The following is a 17,480-nucleotide window of genomic DNA, read 5'->3' on the forward strand; positions in this document are numbered from 1 at the left end:
GAATAAGCTTGGCGGCACGGTGGTGTAGTGGTTAGCGCTGTCGCCTCACAGTAAGAAGGTCCGGGTTCGAGCCCCGTGGCCGGCGAGGGCCTTTCTGTGTGGAGTTTGCATGTTCTCCCCGTGTCCGCGTGGGTTTCCTCCGGGTGCTCCGGTTTCCCCCGCAGTCCAAAGACATGCAGGTTAGGTTAACTGGTGACTCTAAATTGACCGTAGGTGTGAATGTGAGTGTGAATGGTTGTCTGTGTCTGTGTGTCAGCCCTGTGATGACCTGGCGACTTGTCCAGGGTGTACCCCGCCTTTCGCCCGTAGTCAGCTGGGATAGGCTCCAGCTTGCCTGCGACCCTGTAGAAGGATAAAGCGGCTAGAGATAATGAGATGAGATGATGAGATGAATAAGCTTCAGGTTACCTTTTCAGCCTGATAGGATGGGAGGTATTTCCTTCATGTGCTTTTTATCATTTTTAGAAGCTGGACAGCTTTATCTAGCAAACACATCAATATTTTATAGAAGTCATGACTTGTACAAGCATCAAGTTGGTTCAGTTTTGAATGACAGAAGAATATTATCTTAAATCCCATTTTATCTCGGTAATTGTGCGTAGTGTTTAAAAGAAATACAAACAGGCAACTGTCTGATTTTTAAATGACCCTGTATCTGTGAGGATATTAAAATCCTGACCAAATTGGAATCTATTTATACTTACAAGCTCAATGAGCCAGGGATATTAGCTTGTTTGAAATCAGCCAGTCAGGATTAGTTCACCACTGAAGATTATTTTCTGTCGTTGTGGAAGATAATTGTACACCTCATAAATTTTTACTAGGAGCTCCTTTAGGAAATTAGAACAAGTGGGATTAGTAATGCTTAAAGGTAAAACAAAGTGAGCAGGTGACAAAAAGGCAACATAAAGACAAAAGTGCAGAAATAGCGTTCCTGTGTTCATCAGACTGCAACTGCAGGTAACAGCCAGTCTGTACCCCAGCTGGCTGACCTTATCTGTCTGACTGTAAACAAATAGGAAGAATAGGTTGCATCTCCCTTATATCTGAGCTCACCTTTGAATTCTAATTATGTCTCTGGTGTACATAATAAGTCATTTTTAAAAAATCATGACTTTTCCACTCCTGTAACTCACAGTACAGCAGAGAGGAACCGTCAGGGCCTTCAAGGCCTTCAGAGACGGCCCAAACATATCAGCATTTCAAATGTTTAATTTTTTTTCGTTCTTTCATAATTTAATTATAATTATTCTCTTCTAATTCTAATTTGGCCTCATTTTCTATCAAATTTGCTTCAGAAATGAACGGGTTACTGTCCTGAAAACATTAAAATCGAGTTATGCAATGAGATTTTTTTTTTTTTTTGTCTCTAGGCAGAGAAGAGTTTAGAGCTGGCTCACTCATTGGTTAGGACTTCATTGCCAGGACAGAAGGCCATGGCAGTGTATGTTTATGTAGGTAGACAGATGAATTAACCAATCAGATTTTGATTTATAGTGGGAGGGACCAAAAATGTATCGCCCTCGGCCTTCTTGAAGGCCAACGCAAGCTTAACCGCAAACCGGCACAGTCAGCGCAGCAGTGAAGTCACCTTCCAGCCGCTGTAGCGTTCATCAGTAGCGTTAGCGAATGCCAATAAAGCGGTCAAGCCAGTGCTATCAAGAGAAGTAGCACAGGCTAATGACCGAGAAACTAAGATTTCTGTCTCCAGACTCTTCTTCCACACACACTCGCCACAGTATTTTTCACTCAGACTTAAGTATTCATTTCCCTCTGTAATTTACTTAGTTACTTTTAAAATCAAAATCGACAGCTACACACAACGGAGCGACCTGGCAGCCTGCTGCTATTCCCTTGCAAAATCCTTTGCCCTGTCACTTTTTTGGTGTGTCTGGCTAAGTTTTGGCTGAGCTCAAGTCCTAGCTTTAAAGGAACAGTCCACCGTACTTCCATAATGAAATATGCTCTTATCTGAATTGAGACGAGCTGCTCCGTACCTCTCCGAGCTTTGCGCGACCTCCCAGTCAGTCAGATGCAGTCAGACGCGCTGTCACTCCTGTTAGCAATGTAGCTAGGCTCAGCATGGCCAATGGTATTTTTTGGGGCTGTAGTTAGATGCGACCAAACTCTTCCGCGTTTTTCCTGTTTACATAGGTTTATATGACCAGTGATATGAAAAAAGTTCAGTTACACAAATTGAAACGTAGCGATTTTCTATGCTATGGAAAGTCCGCACTATAATGACAGGCGTATTAACACCTTCTGTGCGCTTCGGCAGCGCATTGATACGGAGCTCAGATATCAATGCGCTGCCGAAGCGCGCAGAAGGTGTTAGTACGCTTGTCATTATAGTGCGGACTTTCCATAGCATAGAAAATCGCTACGTTTCAATTTGTGTAACTGAACTTGTTTCATATCACTGGTCATATAAACCTATGTAAACAGGAAAAACGCAGAAGAGTTTGGTCGCATCTAACTACAGCCCCAAAAAATACCATTGGCCATGCTGAGCCTAGCTACATTGCTAACAGGAGTGACAGCGCGTCTGACTGACTGGGAGGTCGCGCAAAGCTCGGAGAGGTACGGAGCAGCTCGTCTCAATTCAGATAAGAGCATATTTCATTATGGAAGTACGGTGGACTGTTCCTTTAATAGTAACTGTTCGCCACTGCAGTACAATATGGTAACATATATATAATCTAAAAGACAAAGTGTTTTTGATATTGAAAATAAATATAGACCAATGACTGTAAAAAACATGGACAGTGTAATGTTTATAAAAAGTGAAGCAACCACAGGTCTAGTGCCCCTGCAGTATAACGTGTAGCACTCCTGCGTAGTTTCTGGCTCCAGATAGGATTTTTTTCCCCTCCTCAGGAGTTTTAAGTCTTTATTCATCACATGTGCATTAGAGCACAGTGAAGTTCTTTCTTTTAACCTATCTGGGGATGTGAGTACACATACAGCTATGCTGTAGCACCCAGGGAGCAGTTGGGGGTTCGGTGCCTTGCTCAAGGACACTTCAGCTATTCCTGCTGGTCCAGGAAATTGAACCGGTGACCTTTTGGTCTCAGAGCACCTTCTCTAACCTTTAGGCCATGGTTTACCCATGATAGCAGAAGAAACATCCCTACTTTGCAAATTCAGACTCCAAATTTCACAACATGGTGAAGGAATTTTGACTTCAGTTTTATAGAACGGAAGGGCATGGAGCCATGCTACCCATGATTTTACAGTCATTGGTATTAACACAAAGGATACAAAGCGTTTGCGCATTAAAATGTGACAGAACCCATAGATTGGCCTCTATATGTAAAAAAATTATTCAGCAGATGATATCACTAATTCCGTAGTAAGTATACTGTATGTACAGTGTATATCCTCATTATTATGGGTTTCATCTCATCTGCTTTGAAATGGCAATCCATATTCTTACGACAACAGACTTCAAAGACTATTCTTCACTTTCCTCCAAAGGCTTGAAGATAATAAAATAATTAAAAAAAAAGACATGCAGATTTCTCCTGGCAGAAGTAACTTTCAGAAGCACATTAGTTTCTTTGTGTAAGTATTTTCAGTTACTCTCAGGATTTAAATGTTTAAAAGTGATGACAATTTTTTCTCAGCAGTACGGCATAATGGGTTTACCCAGAGTAATGACAGCAATTGTGTTTTGTGTGTAAGATGTCTGTTATGGCTAGTCATATTGAGGTGAAGTAAATCTGATCTATATTCTCAGCAAAAAAGGGCCGAACTGGGAACTTTCTAAGCTTGTATGGCTGCCATTAAAACTTTTAATAAATCTGAAATTTGTCAGAAGAATTCAGCATGCTCTTATGTTTGCAAAGTAGTGGCAATTTCCACAGCTATATTTTTATTATGAGTTGCATAGATTAGAGGCCTTTCCATACCGGGGGTGGTTTTTCATATGATTCATTCAATGTTTTTTAAAACTGTTGTTTTTGTTATGAGTGCTTTCACACAGAACGCGAATACTATGCAGTGAGAAAGTGACTCATTGTTTTTTCGCACTGAGGTCAATTTTTCTAAGCTTCTGAGCTGCAAATAAAGACATCAGCCAATCACATTATGCGGAACAGACGTCACATAATGATGTAGGAGACAGCCAGGAAAAAGAGCCTCGAATGCAGCAGTGGGCTTCTTCTGTGCACCAGCGTCACTCACATCTGGGAGCTGAGCGGCTATATTTCTATGGGGCTTTATTCCTATCTTTAATTAAGAGTGTGGTCTTTCAATTTGAGAACAGTATTTTTCATTTCACATTCATATTTTGCAGTGTTTCCCCAATCTCTCTCTCAAATAGCCCCTGCTCGGGCTCAGACTGCTTTATGCTGTCGGAAATCTTCTGCTCACAGATTTCTTCACTCTCTCTGTTTTTTTTTTGTTGAATTTAAAAGATAGGGATAAAAATGGAATAAAATTCCATATTATTTAACCCGTAAACTCACAACACCGTGAGCATTGCTTTCTTTATTATTGTCCAATATCCCATCTCTCAGCTTCAACGCGATTATGAAACTTCCTGTTGTCGTTTGTACCCAAGACTTTCTCTTTCTTGAGAGCATGTCTGTAATGATTATTGCCTTCATCACTGCTAGATGACTCCCTCATTCACTCCGGACTCGACTGATAGTTGCGGTGCAAAACCAGCATGAAATGAGCACAAAATAGAATACAATATGTTAAAAAATGTGCATCAATTTTAACCGGCGAGTGGCCTAGTGGTTAGCGTGTCCGCCTCTTGAGCGGGAGATCACGAGTTCGACTCACGGTTGGGTCATACCAAAGACCATCATAAAAATGGTACCTACTGCCGTCTGGCAAAGCATGCTGCAATACAGATGTGAGTGGGGAATCAAACTCTCGTGGTTACCAGAGGACTAGCCCCCCGCTGTAATCCTAGCTATGTAATAGGCGAGAGGGCTACGGAAACGGGAATCGGCTGTGCCACATGGCGTGGGAAGGACTTTGGCTTTTATCCAGTGTGGAAAGGCCCAAAGGGTGGGGTTAGTGTCAAACCTTTTCTTGCAACTTAATTTGTATCACATTATAGAAAATCCATGACATCTTTATCTCATGAGATCAAGAAAAATGAATTTGTTAATAAAACCTCTTGTGTGTAAATGTTTCTGATGTCCTGGGTGAGTAGGATTTTGAATGACATGACAAGACTCTGCTGTTCTGGGATTTTAAATGGAAATGTGCTGTTTTGTTGTTGGGCTTAAGTGTAAATCTTTCATGAGAAGGATTCTCAACACCCTTTCTCCCTTTCTGCGTTGGCTCTGATAAGTGATTTACAGCATAATGTGTTGAAAGGTCCATAAATGTTGAAAGTTCAAAGCTTTCGGTTCTCAGTAGTATTCTGCCTAGTATATGATGTGCTGTATGGCATGATTGAGTCTTGAGTTTGTTAAAGTATATCACATTTATTCACATACCTTATTATTTTACCTTATTATGATTTTAATATGCTTACAAATAGGCATTTACTGTAGATGATGATGATTAAGCTGTAGTGTGTCCTGCACCACCTATTCTTCCCTTTCTCAGATGTCTCATGAAACCATTTGGCCTGTAATGGTGGAACACACACATTGCCCAGCATGGAGGAGCAGGGTATGACTTATCAGTTTCCATGGTGTAATAGAGGAGAGAAGTCGTGCATATGCGGTGACAGAATTCCTCTGAACAAAAGCCTTCCTTAGGCTTGCTGTTCTGATGCAGCACTCGTCAGTCGCTCCCACAACTACATGTTTCTTCAGAGGCTTTGGGTTTCTATGTTTCACTAGAAATTGGGAAAATTGTCCTAGATGAGTATTAACTTTCTCATGGCTTTCACATCATTACTGAAATTTGTTGTTTTTTTCAATGGAGGCCTTGAATAAGCAATATTATTGTTTCTTGGCTCTGAAAATGCATTTCATTCATAGAAACAGTCATGAAAGGTTTATGCTTTAAAGTAAGACTGGGAATAGAGGAGAGATGGCACATTCTACATTCTCTTTCAACCTTGCATATGTGCCATATGTTCACTTTGCTCAGGGTTCATAAATTTTTCATTTTGTTACAGGGGAAATCACTAGAAATGCAGAATTATTAAAGCTGTTATATTTATTATGGATTCTTAGGGTTATTAGAGCAGCTCCCTGCGCACGAAGCGCAGCCCCATATTTAAGAAAATGTGTCGACCTGATTTTTGATGGCTTGGCCATATGATGTCCGTACATACGTGTACCACCACAGGGAACCCGATCATAAGTGCAAGGCAATGTATCTCATAAACTCTTGACCATCAGACAGTGAAATTTGTATCCTTATTTACATAAGATAGATGGGTTTTTATCCAGCGCTTATTTTTTATTTTCTTTTTAAAAAATAGCATAGGCTTATTTACTAACATCCATCCATTTTCTTCCACTTATGCGGAGTCAGGTCATGGTGGCAGCAGGTTAAGCAGGGTATTCCAGGCATCCCTCTCCCCAGCAATGCTTTCCAGTTCCTCCTGGGAGATCCCAATGTGCTCCCTGGGCAGATGAGATATATAATCTCTCCAGTGTGTTCTGGGTCTACCCCAGGGTCTCCTCCCAGTTGGAAGTGCCCGGAAAGCCTCCAAAGGAAGGTGCCCAGCAGGCATCCTCATCAGATGCCCATGGCACCTCACCTGATTCCTTTCAACATGAAGGAGCAGCGGCTCTACTCCAAGATCCCTCTGAAATGTCTGAGCTCCTCACTCTATCTCTAAAGGTGAGCCCAGCCACCCTACGGAGAAAGCCCATTTCAGCTGCTTATATCCATGATCTCATCCTTTTGGTCACTACCCAAAGTTCATGATTATAGGTGAGGGTTGGAACATAGATTGACTGGTAAATTGAAAGCTTTGCCTGCCAGCTCAACTCCCTCTTCACCACGACAGTCCAGTACAATGCCCACACTACTGCTGATGCCACCCCAATCCGCCTGTCCATGTCACGCTCCAGTCAACCATCACTCGTGTACAAGACCCTGAGATACTTGAACGCCTTCACTTGGGGCAGTAACTCACTCCCAACCCATTGCAGCACTCGACTGTTTTCCAGCAGAGGATCATGGCCTCAGACTTGGGGGTGCTGACTCTCATCCCAGCCGCTTCACTCTCGGCTGCAAACCATCCCAGTGTGTGCTGAAGGTCTGAAGAAACCAATAGAACCACATCATCTGCAAAGAACAGAGATGCAATTCTGAGGTTCCCAAACTGGACACCCTCCTCACCCCGACTGCGCCTTGAGATCCCATCCATGAATATCACAAACAGGACTGGCAACAAGGAGCAACGTTGGTGGAGTCCAACACCCACCAGAAACATGTTTGACTTTATGCCAAGAATATGGACACAGCTCACATTTTGGTTGCACAAGGACTGGATGGCTTGTAGCAACAATCCCGATACCCCACAGGAGTCCCAGGGGGACACAGTCGTAAGTCTTTTCCAAATCTACAAAACACATGTAGGCTGGCTGGTAATACTGTACTCCCATGAACCCCCCAACAACCCTGCCAGGGTAAAGAGCTGGTCCACCGTTCCACGACCAGGACAGAATCTGCATTACTCCTCCTGAATCTGAGGTTCGACAGTCGGTCGGAGCCTCCTTTCCAGCACCCTGAAATAAACTTTCTCAGGGAGGCTGAGCAGTGTGATACCCCTATAATTGGAGCACACTCTCCAGTATCTCTTTTTAAAAAGAGGACCCACCACCCCGGTCTGCCACTCCACAGGCACTGTACCTGACCTCCATGCAACATTGAAGAGGCTTGTCAGCCAAGACAGCCCAACAATGTCCAGAGCCTTCAGCATCTCAGGGTGAATCTCATTCACCCCTGGCACCTTGCCACCAAGGAGTTTCTTGACTACCTCAGTGACCCATGCCAGAGATATGGGTGAAGCATCCCCTGAATCCTCAGACTCCACCTCCTCCATGGAGGATGTGTAGGATGGGTTCAGGAGTTCCTCAAAGTGCTCCTTCCACCGCCCAACAATATCCCCAGTTTGGGTCAGCAGTTCTCCACCCTGGCTGCACACAGCCTGAGGCAAGCCCTGTTTCCCCTTTCTGAGTCACAGAATGGTTTGCCAGAACTTCCTTGAGGCTAACTGAAAGTGCTTCTCCGTGGCCTCTCCGAACTCCTCCCACACCTGGGTTTTTGCTCCAGCAACTGGCAAAGCTGCAGCCCTTCTGGCCTCCCAGTACCTCCCTGCTGCCTCAAGGGACCCTTGGGTCAACCAAGCCTGAAAGGCTTCTTTCTTCAGCTTGATGGCTTCCTTCACTGCCGGTGTCCACCAGCAGGTTCTTAGGTTACCACCACGACAGGCACCGGTGACCTTTCGGCCACAGCTCCTACCAGCTGCCTCTACAATGGAGGCTTTGAACATGGTCCATTTGGATTCCATGTCCCCAACCTCCCCTGGGAGGCACGAACAGCTCTTCTGGAGGTGGGAATTGAAGACCTCATGAACAGAGGACTCTGCCAGACTTTCCCAATTCACCCTCACTATACGCTTGGGTTTGCCAGGTCTGTCCAGCAGCCTCTGCTGCCATCTGATCTAACTCACCACCAGGTGGTGATCAATTGACAGCTCTGTTCTTCTCTTCACCTTAGTGTCCAAGACATACGGCCACAGATCTGATGCTACAACCACAAAGTCGATCATTGATCTTTCACCTAAGGTGTTCTGGTACCAGGTACACTTATGAACCACCTTATGCTCGAACATGGTGTTTGTTATGGCCAATCCATGATGAGCACAGAAGTCCAACAACAAAACACCGCTCGGGTTTAGATCAGGCAGGCCGTTCCTCCCAATCACCCCATCCAAGTTCCTCCATCATTGCCCACGTGAGCGTTGAAGTCCCCAGGTGGCACCCCTTCCAGGATACCATCCGGCGACTCCAAGAAGGTCAAATACTCTGCACTACTGTTTGGTGCATAAGCACAAACAACAGTCAGCATTTTCCTCTCAGTGACTTGCAGTCGCATAGAGGCAACCCTCTCATTCTCTGGGGAGAACTCCAACACAGCAGGGCTCAGCCGGGCGCTCGTGAGTATCCCCACACCCTCCTGGTGCCTCTTGCCCTGTGCAACTCCAGAAAAGGAGAGAGTCCAACCCCTCTCCAGGAGTTTGGTTCCAGAACTGGTGCTATGTGTGGAGGCGAGCCCAACTATATCTAGTTGGTACCGCTCCACCTCCCACACCAGCTCCAGTTCCTTTCCCACCAGAGAGGTGACATTCCATGTCCCAAGAATTAGTCTGCGCTGCTAAGGATCAGCACGCCCAGGCTCCCGCCTTTGCCTCACCCTGGTGCCTGTCCTTGCGGGTGGTGAGCCCACATGTTGGCGGCTCCATGTAATTTCTTTGGGCTGTGCCCGGCTGGGGCCCATGGGCCAAGGCCTGGCAACCAGTTCACTGGCGAACTCCCCTTCCAAGTCTGGCTTCAAGAGGAGGCCCTGGTTTCCCACTCCCGGGTGAGGTGCTGCAGCTCCTTCTTTGCCGTTTCATCGGGGTCTATGAATCACTCTTAGTCTGGCCTCTCCCCTGGAACCAGTTTGCCTTGGGAGACCCTACCAGTGGCTAATGCCCCCAACAACACAGTTCCCAGGATCACCGGGACACACAAACCCCTCCACCACGTTAAGGTGGCAATTCCTCAGAGGAGTTATTTATATACTAACACTTTACAGAAAATATTCATGACAGTTTCATATAAAACTAGTTAAAACAGTGTTATTAGTCCACTAGGTTGTTGAACAATTGACAGTTTCTGTTTTATAAGGGCAATAGATGGATGTACTGTAAGTGCAGGAACATTTTTATTTAAAGCATGCTAGCAAACAGATCCAAAATGTAGATGAAGGCAGAGTTGAAAAACAGGCAGTGGTTGAGTGAGGCACAGGCAGGATATCAGAGGTAATACAATACTCAAAGTTCAAAAACACAAACAGGGTCAAAACCATAAAAGTGATGATAAAATATAAGGCTTGGTAACATCAGATGCAGTGTACAGAGCGTATATTTTGCAAAGTCTGTATGTTACTGAGAATCCTTACATGTGTGCATTGTGATTGCGCTCTAATCAGGAACAGGTGCGTGGTAGGTAATTAGTCCTAATGGCACTGCGCACATTGTAGTCTGTAGCTGTGCACTCTTATTATTCTATTCAGGTTGATTTTATGCCCTTGCAAATATTTTGTTCATGTACTCATCAGGAGCTCCGGTTTAAGGCAGTACCTAAATATCTATATTAGACTATTTGTCCTGCCACATGAATTGGATGGATTCAGTCTATTTCTAAATCCAAAATCTGAGTAACTCAAAACCAAAAATTAATGTCATATGTAACGGAGTGTGTTCCGTAAGGGGAAAATATAGGAATAATACAAAGCTCTGTCTACTGAAGGACATGGAATTTTTTTTTTGCAGTTAACGGGGTCCTGACTGCAACATTTGTAAGAACCTTTTCCAATACCCTTATTAAGCTCATGCACTGCTACGTAATCAAAAACCAAAGCACAGATTAAATCATGAGTGAAAATAAACGGGAGAAAGATGCATGGCTGCACACAGTCATATTACTGAATATTTGCTGTGGTGTATTGAAACACTGTTGTCTCCTTATCTTTTTCTTCTCTATTTTACAGAAACCTACTCGACAGAGACACTTTCTCCAAATCTGATCCAAGTAAGCTTCATCTTCTATACCTTCCATATGTCTTACAGAAAATCGCTTTATTCTGTGCTTGAGTGATCTTTAATGTGATTGCACCACATGATTTTTTTTTTCCTGGAGCAGTATATAAAAAAATAATTCAAATGCTACGGTTGTGACATCATGCTTATTTCAGTCCTCACATGCCAAAAATAGCTTTGGTATGGTTGTTCATTTGAGTGGACCTTGGCTAGATTGTCTCATCTCATCTCATTATGTCTAGCCGCTTTATCCTTCTACAGGGTCGCAGGCAAGCTGGAGCCTATCCCAGCTGACTACGGGCGAAAGGCGGGGTACACCCTGGACAAGTCGCCAGGTCATCACAGGGCTGACACATAGACACAGGCAACCATTCACACTCACATTCACACCTACGGTCAATTTAGAGTCACCAGTTAACCTAACCTGCATGTCTTTGGACTGTGGGGGAAACCAGAGCACCCGGAGGAAACCCACGCGGACACGGGGAGAACATGCAAACTCCGCACAGAACGGCCCCGGGGCTCGAACCCAGGACCTTCTTGCTGTGAGGCGACAGCGCTAACCACTACACCACCATGCCGCCTGGCTAGATTGTAATCATTATTCACAGCACTGAACGATACTTTATTTTGAAACCTCACTGACAAAAGAGACAAAAACAAATCTGTATTTACTTTATCTGCTGAGAGACAAAATAATGTGAATCAGTAAACAGTCCGGCCCAAGTTATATTACATTTACAGAGCACACTCGCCTGAACATAAACATGGCAACCAGTGTTAATGCATCACCAGTATTTCAGATAATATTACTGATGATTTGCACGTGCGTATGATTTTTTTTTCCTTGAGTGAATTTAAGCATTTTATGTTATGCTGTCTTTTGCATAAATAGGCATGTTAGTCTATTGTCAACTCCATAATTATTGCCAAAAATAATAGGTGTGTGAGTGGGATTACAAAAAATAATCCCACGCACACGTCACTTGCAGTGTTGCCTTGCCCATTTTGGGTTCAAATCAGAATGCAAAAGCAGAAGCCAATGTTTTGAGCAGTAAACAGATGCAGAATCAGATACTGTACCTTGCTGTACACCCCTACACTTAAGCACATTTTTCTACAAAACATTGGTTTCAATATTATCGGCACCCCCACAGTTAATATTAGCTAAAGTCTACCCTGAAGCAAATAACACCAGTGACTCTCTTCATATAATCTGTTACAAGATTGAAGACACTTCTCCAAGCAGAACATTTTAAGATGTATTATGTTGGTGTTAATAGAGCTCATATTTGGAGACAGGGACCACTGGGTCTTTGCAAAATATACATTTAGTATGGATAGTATGCATGCTGTATAAAATAGACATACATATTATGCTCATACAAAGAATTTCTGACTTTTTATGGGCCTGACTGTACTTAATGATAATCCATTAACTGATTTGTATAGGTCAACAATCATCAGTCTGTTTTGTGTCAAATATTCTTTTATTTTCTCCATGGTGATAGAGAAAATTTAGACAACAGTAAAGTTGATCAAAAGTGACAACATAGTTTTTGTATACTGACAGCAATTTGATTGCATTTACTCTAAATATTAATGCCTTGGTGTGTCAATAATTCTGACATGTTTATGAGAAATTTAAGAAACCTATAATGATTGTGATGTTTTTCTAGAGGGAAAATGATCAGTTTCATCAATTATTTGAATGGAAATTTTAAATTATTGTGTGTAATGTTTATTTTATACGATGACGTTTTACCCATTATTACATAAATGGCATCTAGCAGATACTCTTATCCAGAGCAACGTACAGCATACCCAGAACAGTTCAGGGATAGATGCCTTGCTCAAGGGCACTTCAGCCATTCCTGCTGGTCCAGGGAATTGAACCAGCAACCTTCTGGTCCCAAAGCTGCTTCTCAAACCATTAGACCAATACACAAATGCTCAAAGTTATCCAGAAAAAGTATACACTCACTGTCTACTTCAATAGGAACACTTGTACACCAGCACATTTATACAGTTATGCAATCAGCCAATCATGTGGCAGCAGCACAATGCATAAAATCATGCAGATATAGCTTCAGTTAATGTTGACATCAAACATCAGAATGGGAAAAGTTGTGATCTCTGGGACTTTCACTGTGGCATGGGTGTTGGTGCCAGATGTATTTCAGAATTTGAGTTTTCAGGTTTGAGTATTTCAGAAACCTTTGATCTCCTGAGGTTTTAACACACAACAATCTCTAGAGTTTACACAGAATGGTGCAGAAAAAACAACAACATTGAGCGAGGGACAACTCTGTGGGTGGAAACGACTTGTTACATCATTATAGTGATGATTGTGAGGGGTGCCAATAATTCCAAGTTGAGTGTAAATTAGCTGGAATTAAGATGTTTGCTAGAATAGGACATGTTAGTGGGAATTGGCTGGTGTGAGTGTGGTGCAGTGAGTAGAGCAGAGTGATTTTTGCTGAAAGTGATGTTTCATATGTTTTATTGACTTTAATAATCAGTGTCGTGTCATTTTACTGTCTCTTTGTCTCTCTCTTTTTTTCTGTTGTTGCCAGCAATCAGTTAGAGCAAGCCTCAGGACAGAATGTTTGTGGATTATTTAGTGAATCACATAATACTCCTGAAGATATTTTACTGAAATAATTTTTATATTACCCCTGCGATGACCTGGTGACTTGTCCAGGGTGTACCCCACCTCTCACCCACAGTCAGCTGGGATAGACTCCAGCTTGCCTGCGACCCTGTACAGGATAAGTGGCTACAGATGATGGATGGATGGATGTTTATATTACTAATCCCACCTTTGACTAAGGTGGTTTTGTGAGTAAAAGTGGACTCCAGTTGTGGACTCCTGGTTTCATTCAGTCTCACACGTCCCTGAGTGCTCATTTTATTTTATATTTTTTGACTGGCCTTGATACCGAAGAAGACATTCTTTAGGTGAAGTGATCCATTTAATTGAGGCCCAGTGTCTCCTCTAGCTCTGACAGCACTCTCTTGTTCTCAAACATGTAAAGAGAGAATTTGATGGTTAGTATAGCCTCATACTTTGTAGTCACATATCTGGTTTATGTAACACAATGTATGGAGTTTTTACAAATTTAACAGGAAACCTGCGGGGGGGGGGGAGAAAGAAAGAGGGAGAGAGAGAGAGCGAGAGAGAGAAGACAAGCTACAAATAGAGAAATTGATAAAATTCAGCACTCAGTATACCAACAGCTTATGTACAAATGGAAATGAATTATGTCATCAACTTTCCTTATATAGCCCATGTAACAATAATCTACTACATGGCCAAAAGTTACTGGACACCTGACCATCACACCCGTATGTGGTTCTTCTCCAAACTGTTGCCACAAAGATGGAAACACACAATTGTATAGGATGTCAAGTCAAGTTTATTTGTATAGCGCTTTTAACAATAGACATTGTCACAAAGCAGCTTTACAGAATTTGAATGACTTTAAACATGAGCTAATTTTATCCCTAATCTATCCCCTGTTGGTAACTCGCCAGCGCCCCCTATAACGATCCCACAATTTCCTTGCGCGCTCCACCCGGATGTGACGTGAAGTGGAACTGCTTTAACTGTATCGAGAGCGCCTCGATTCGTCCTCTCGTGTTCTGACTACTGGAGTGGTCGGACGGACTGTAGGCACGCTCGCCTACAGTGTTGAGACTAACCGCTATTGTCTGAGAACAGCCTGTTCAAATTAGTTTCGGCCGAACTTTTGAACGACCCGCTAAGTTTCAACGATATAGTGGTCTTGATTCTAAACCTTTGCAAAGTTTAACTACAGTTAAGTAGTTTTCCACGCTAAGAGGCATTTGCGGACAGCTTCGCTCCTCTCAGCTTTTTCTCGTCGACGCATCACCGGAGGTTTCTCCTGAAGCACCGTGGGCCAGCTAGGCCTCCATCTCCCTGCTTCGTTAGCCGCGGTTGGACGCAACGCGCCGCTAACCTCCTCTCCTCGGACCGCGACCCTCAGCGCGGACATCGGAGAAAGAACTTCCATCGCATTGAGTAGGCACTTGGGCAAATTTTTAATTTGTAGCTTATTCAGATGGTTGTTAGGGTCATGTTTAAGCTTTGAGCTATTTAGCATACCCGCTCAGACACGGAAGGTGTTTGTTTGTTTTTATTGTTTGTTTTGGTTCTGTTTTTTTTCTTTGAACTTGTTAGACAGGGTATCTTGCATGATATCTTTCCTTAACTCCATTGCTAGCTTCCCTATCTGATTAGCAGCGCAGCGACAAGTTTGTTATTTTAAGCTCCGAGGCTAGACCGCTACAAGGCCTAGTTCTCTCCATCCAACACATATACACACTCTCTCACACTCTTTCTCTCTCTCTCTCTCGCGTTGAGTTCTTTGCCTAGATAGTCTGTTGGAAATTGTTGTTAAGTGCAGTGTTTGGATCCAGCTGTAGCGTGGTCAGATTCTCCTTAGCAACTTATTGCTAGCTACCTCAGGGTGATACGCTAGCTGGTAGGCTTGTGTTCTCGACTAGGCCTGCAGGCGCCATTTTTCCGACGCCATTTTGATACCTTCCTCATTGAGTTACCTGTGATACGACACCTAGGCACTGACCGCCATTTTGTTTAAGCATTGCCAGAGTGGCTAGTCATTAGCATCTGCCCACAGATACCTACACAAAGCACACATTAGCCACAGAGCTAATCCTTTGTTCTATTTAGCTAACATTCCTTTGTTTTAGCTAACATTCCTTTGTTTTAGCTAACGACAAGCTAGGTCACACACACACACACACACGCATCGGCTTGCCCTAGCCTCACACACGCGCACACAAGGGATTCTTTTCTTTTTCCTTCTATCTCTTTCTCTCTCTCTTTCCCTCAAATTTATAGTCCAGGTGTAATTGTTCCATTGTTTTGTCTTGTTATTACCTTTGCTGACATTGAATGTATTTTGAGTTTATTATTATTAGTGAGTAGTAGACAAATAAAAGCTAATAAAATTGAATTGCATTTTACTTGTTCCTGTTGTTTATTCACAAGGTCAACTATTTAGAACTCCTTTTTCCTTCAGAATTTAGCTTTTGTATACAACTGGGTTTCCCATCTAATACAGAGCTACCATTAATCTTGAATGTAACCATTCACGGTGAGTGTTAAGATTAATAATTTAAGATTTTATGAGACTGATCTTTATTTATAAATTGATTAATTTAATTATCAATTATCACATAATTTATAATTTAATTAATCCCAATTCAACCTACATTAAAGTGGTGCCCCGTGTGAGGAATAGTTTAATGACCTTGTGAATTTCTCAACAATAACTTGTAAACTGCTGTATACCCAAAATCAACTGCCAAGGTATAACACAGATGACTTTAATGGTGAATCATTAAGTGTGTTAATCACAGAACTGAAATTCAGCTGCCAACCACAGTTAGCTGATAAACTGGTTTAATTGATTAGTACCTTAGAGTAATATCTAATCCAAGTACTTAAGTAATATTATTAATAATCATTATTATTAACTAATTATTAATTAAGCTAATTAATACAAGTGAAACATTAGTGAAAACAAAGTAGCTAAGAAACCACATCAATTATTTAGCAACTTGGATTAAATTAAATTCTAACCTAATCAACACCTAGTATTAATTTCCTTTAAGTTAATTAATACATTTCGAACAAAATGTCGCGTTCCCCATCAAGGGAGTCAGAAGGGCCCCTCCTCTCTCTCTTCGACGTTGTAGGTGATTTAGGCCAAGTCCCGGAGGATAGGAGAAATTACTTCTGTGATCTGGACCAAAAGGCTCGCTTTGATGAAATACACATAGCCGTTAGGGAACTTAAGGAGCGTACTATGACTCTCCCAGAAGGGCTACCCAAATTGTTCATGATCTACTATAAGGAAATGGAACATGTGTGTATAACCCTCGAACAAGAGAAAAGAACACTAAAACGACAACTGGCCGAAGCTCGAAGGAGAGCAGAAAGCGCGGAGAGTAGCCTCGTGGGCCTGAGAGCCACACAAGATGAACTAAAGCGCGAAATAGAATACCTCAGAGAAGAAGTGACGCAAGCACGTCGCTCAGATGAGGGATCGGCCAAACCCTCCCAAGAACAGAGTTCCGCTCTGGAGGAGGAAGAACCTGAGCTTAGAACGGTAGATCAGACACCGCACTCAAGCTCAACTCGCGTGAAAGTCGCGCGATCGCCACCTCGTGGCGCTGGGAGTTTTTACTTTACTCCCCACTACACCCCCTCGCGCTTCAATATCGCTGCAGCCTCTAGCCCGCAGAAAACGCCGCGCTACGTACCCTCGGACTCCTCTGACGGAGAGGCCGCCTACAAGCCGAAACGCAGACATAGGCGATATGAGAGCAGCTCAAATAGCGAAGACAGCGAGGACCCCTACGGGTCAAAATCAAAACGCCTCGTCGCAGAACGCAAAACTAGGATCCGCCAAATCGACGTCCTTGCGAAAGACATAGAGCGTTTTGAGCCGGAAAATCATAGACACCGAAGCGTTAATGATTATTTCCGGGAAATCGAGCGTAGCCTCCTGGACCTGCCAGAGGCTACGTCGCATGAAAAGGCCAGACTAGTCTGGAAAACTTTAGGTAGTGGCGTACGAGCATTCGTTGAGACCTTACCGCAGTCAGTCCTCGACAACTACAAGAAGATACGCAAGTACTTGAAAGAGGAATACTCGTTGTACGAGGACGAGACTGCTGCGACGATGGG

The 17,480-nt window shown here is 43.1% G+C and overlaps 1 protein-coding gene across 1 annotated transcript in view; it reads left to right on the forward strand.

The window, feature by feature from the left end:
• cpne8 (copine VIII) overlaps positions 1–17,480 on the forward strand; it is a 147,329-nt gene that overhangs the window by 7,915 nt on the left and 121,934 nt on the right. The window contains exon 2 of the mRNA XM_060909593.1: positions 10,690–10,730. Within this exon, the coding sequence (XP_060765576.1) occupies positions 10,690–10,730 (41 nt within the window). The remainder of the gene's footprint in view (positions 1–10,689; positions 10,731–17,480) is intronic.

This window comes from Neoarius graeffei, chromosome 2 (assembly GCF_027579695.1).
Source record: "Neoarius graeffei isolate fNeoGra1 chromosome 2, fNeoGra1.pri, whole genome shotgun sequence".
NCBI classification, from domain to species: domain Eukaryota; kingdom Metazoa; phylum Chordata; class Actinopteri; order Siluriformes; family Ariidae; genus Neoarius; species Neoarius graeffei.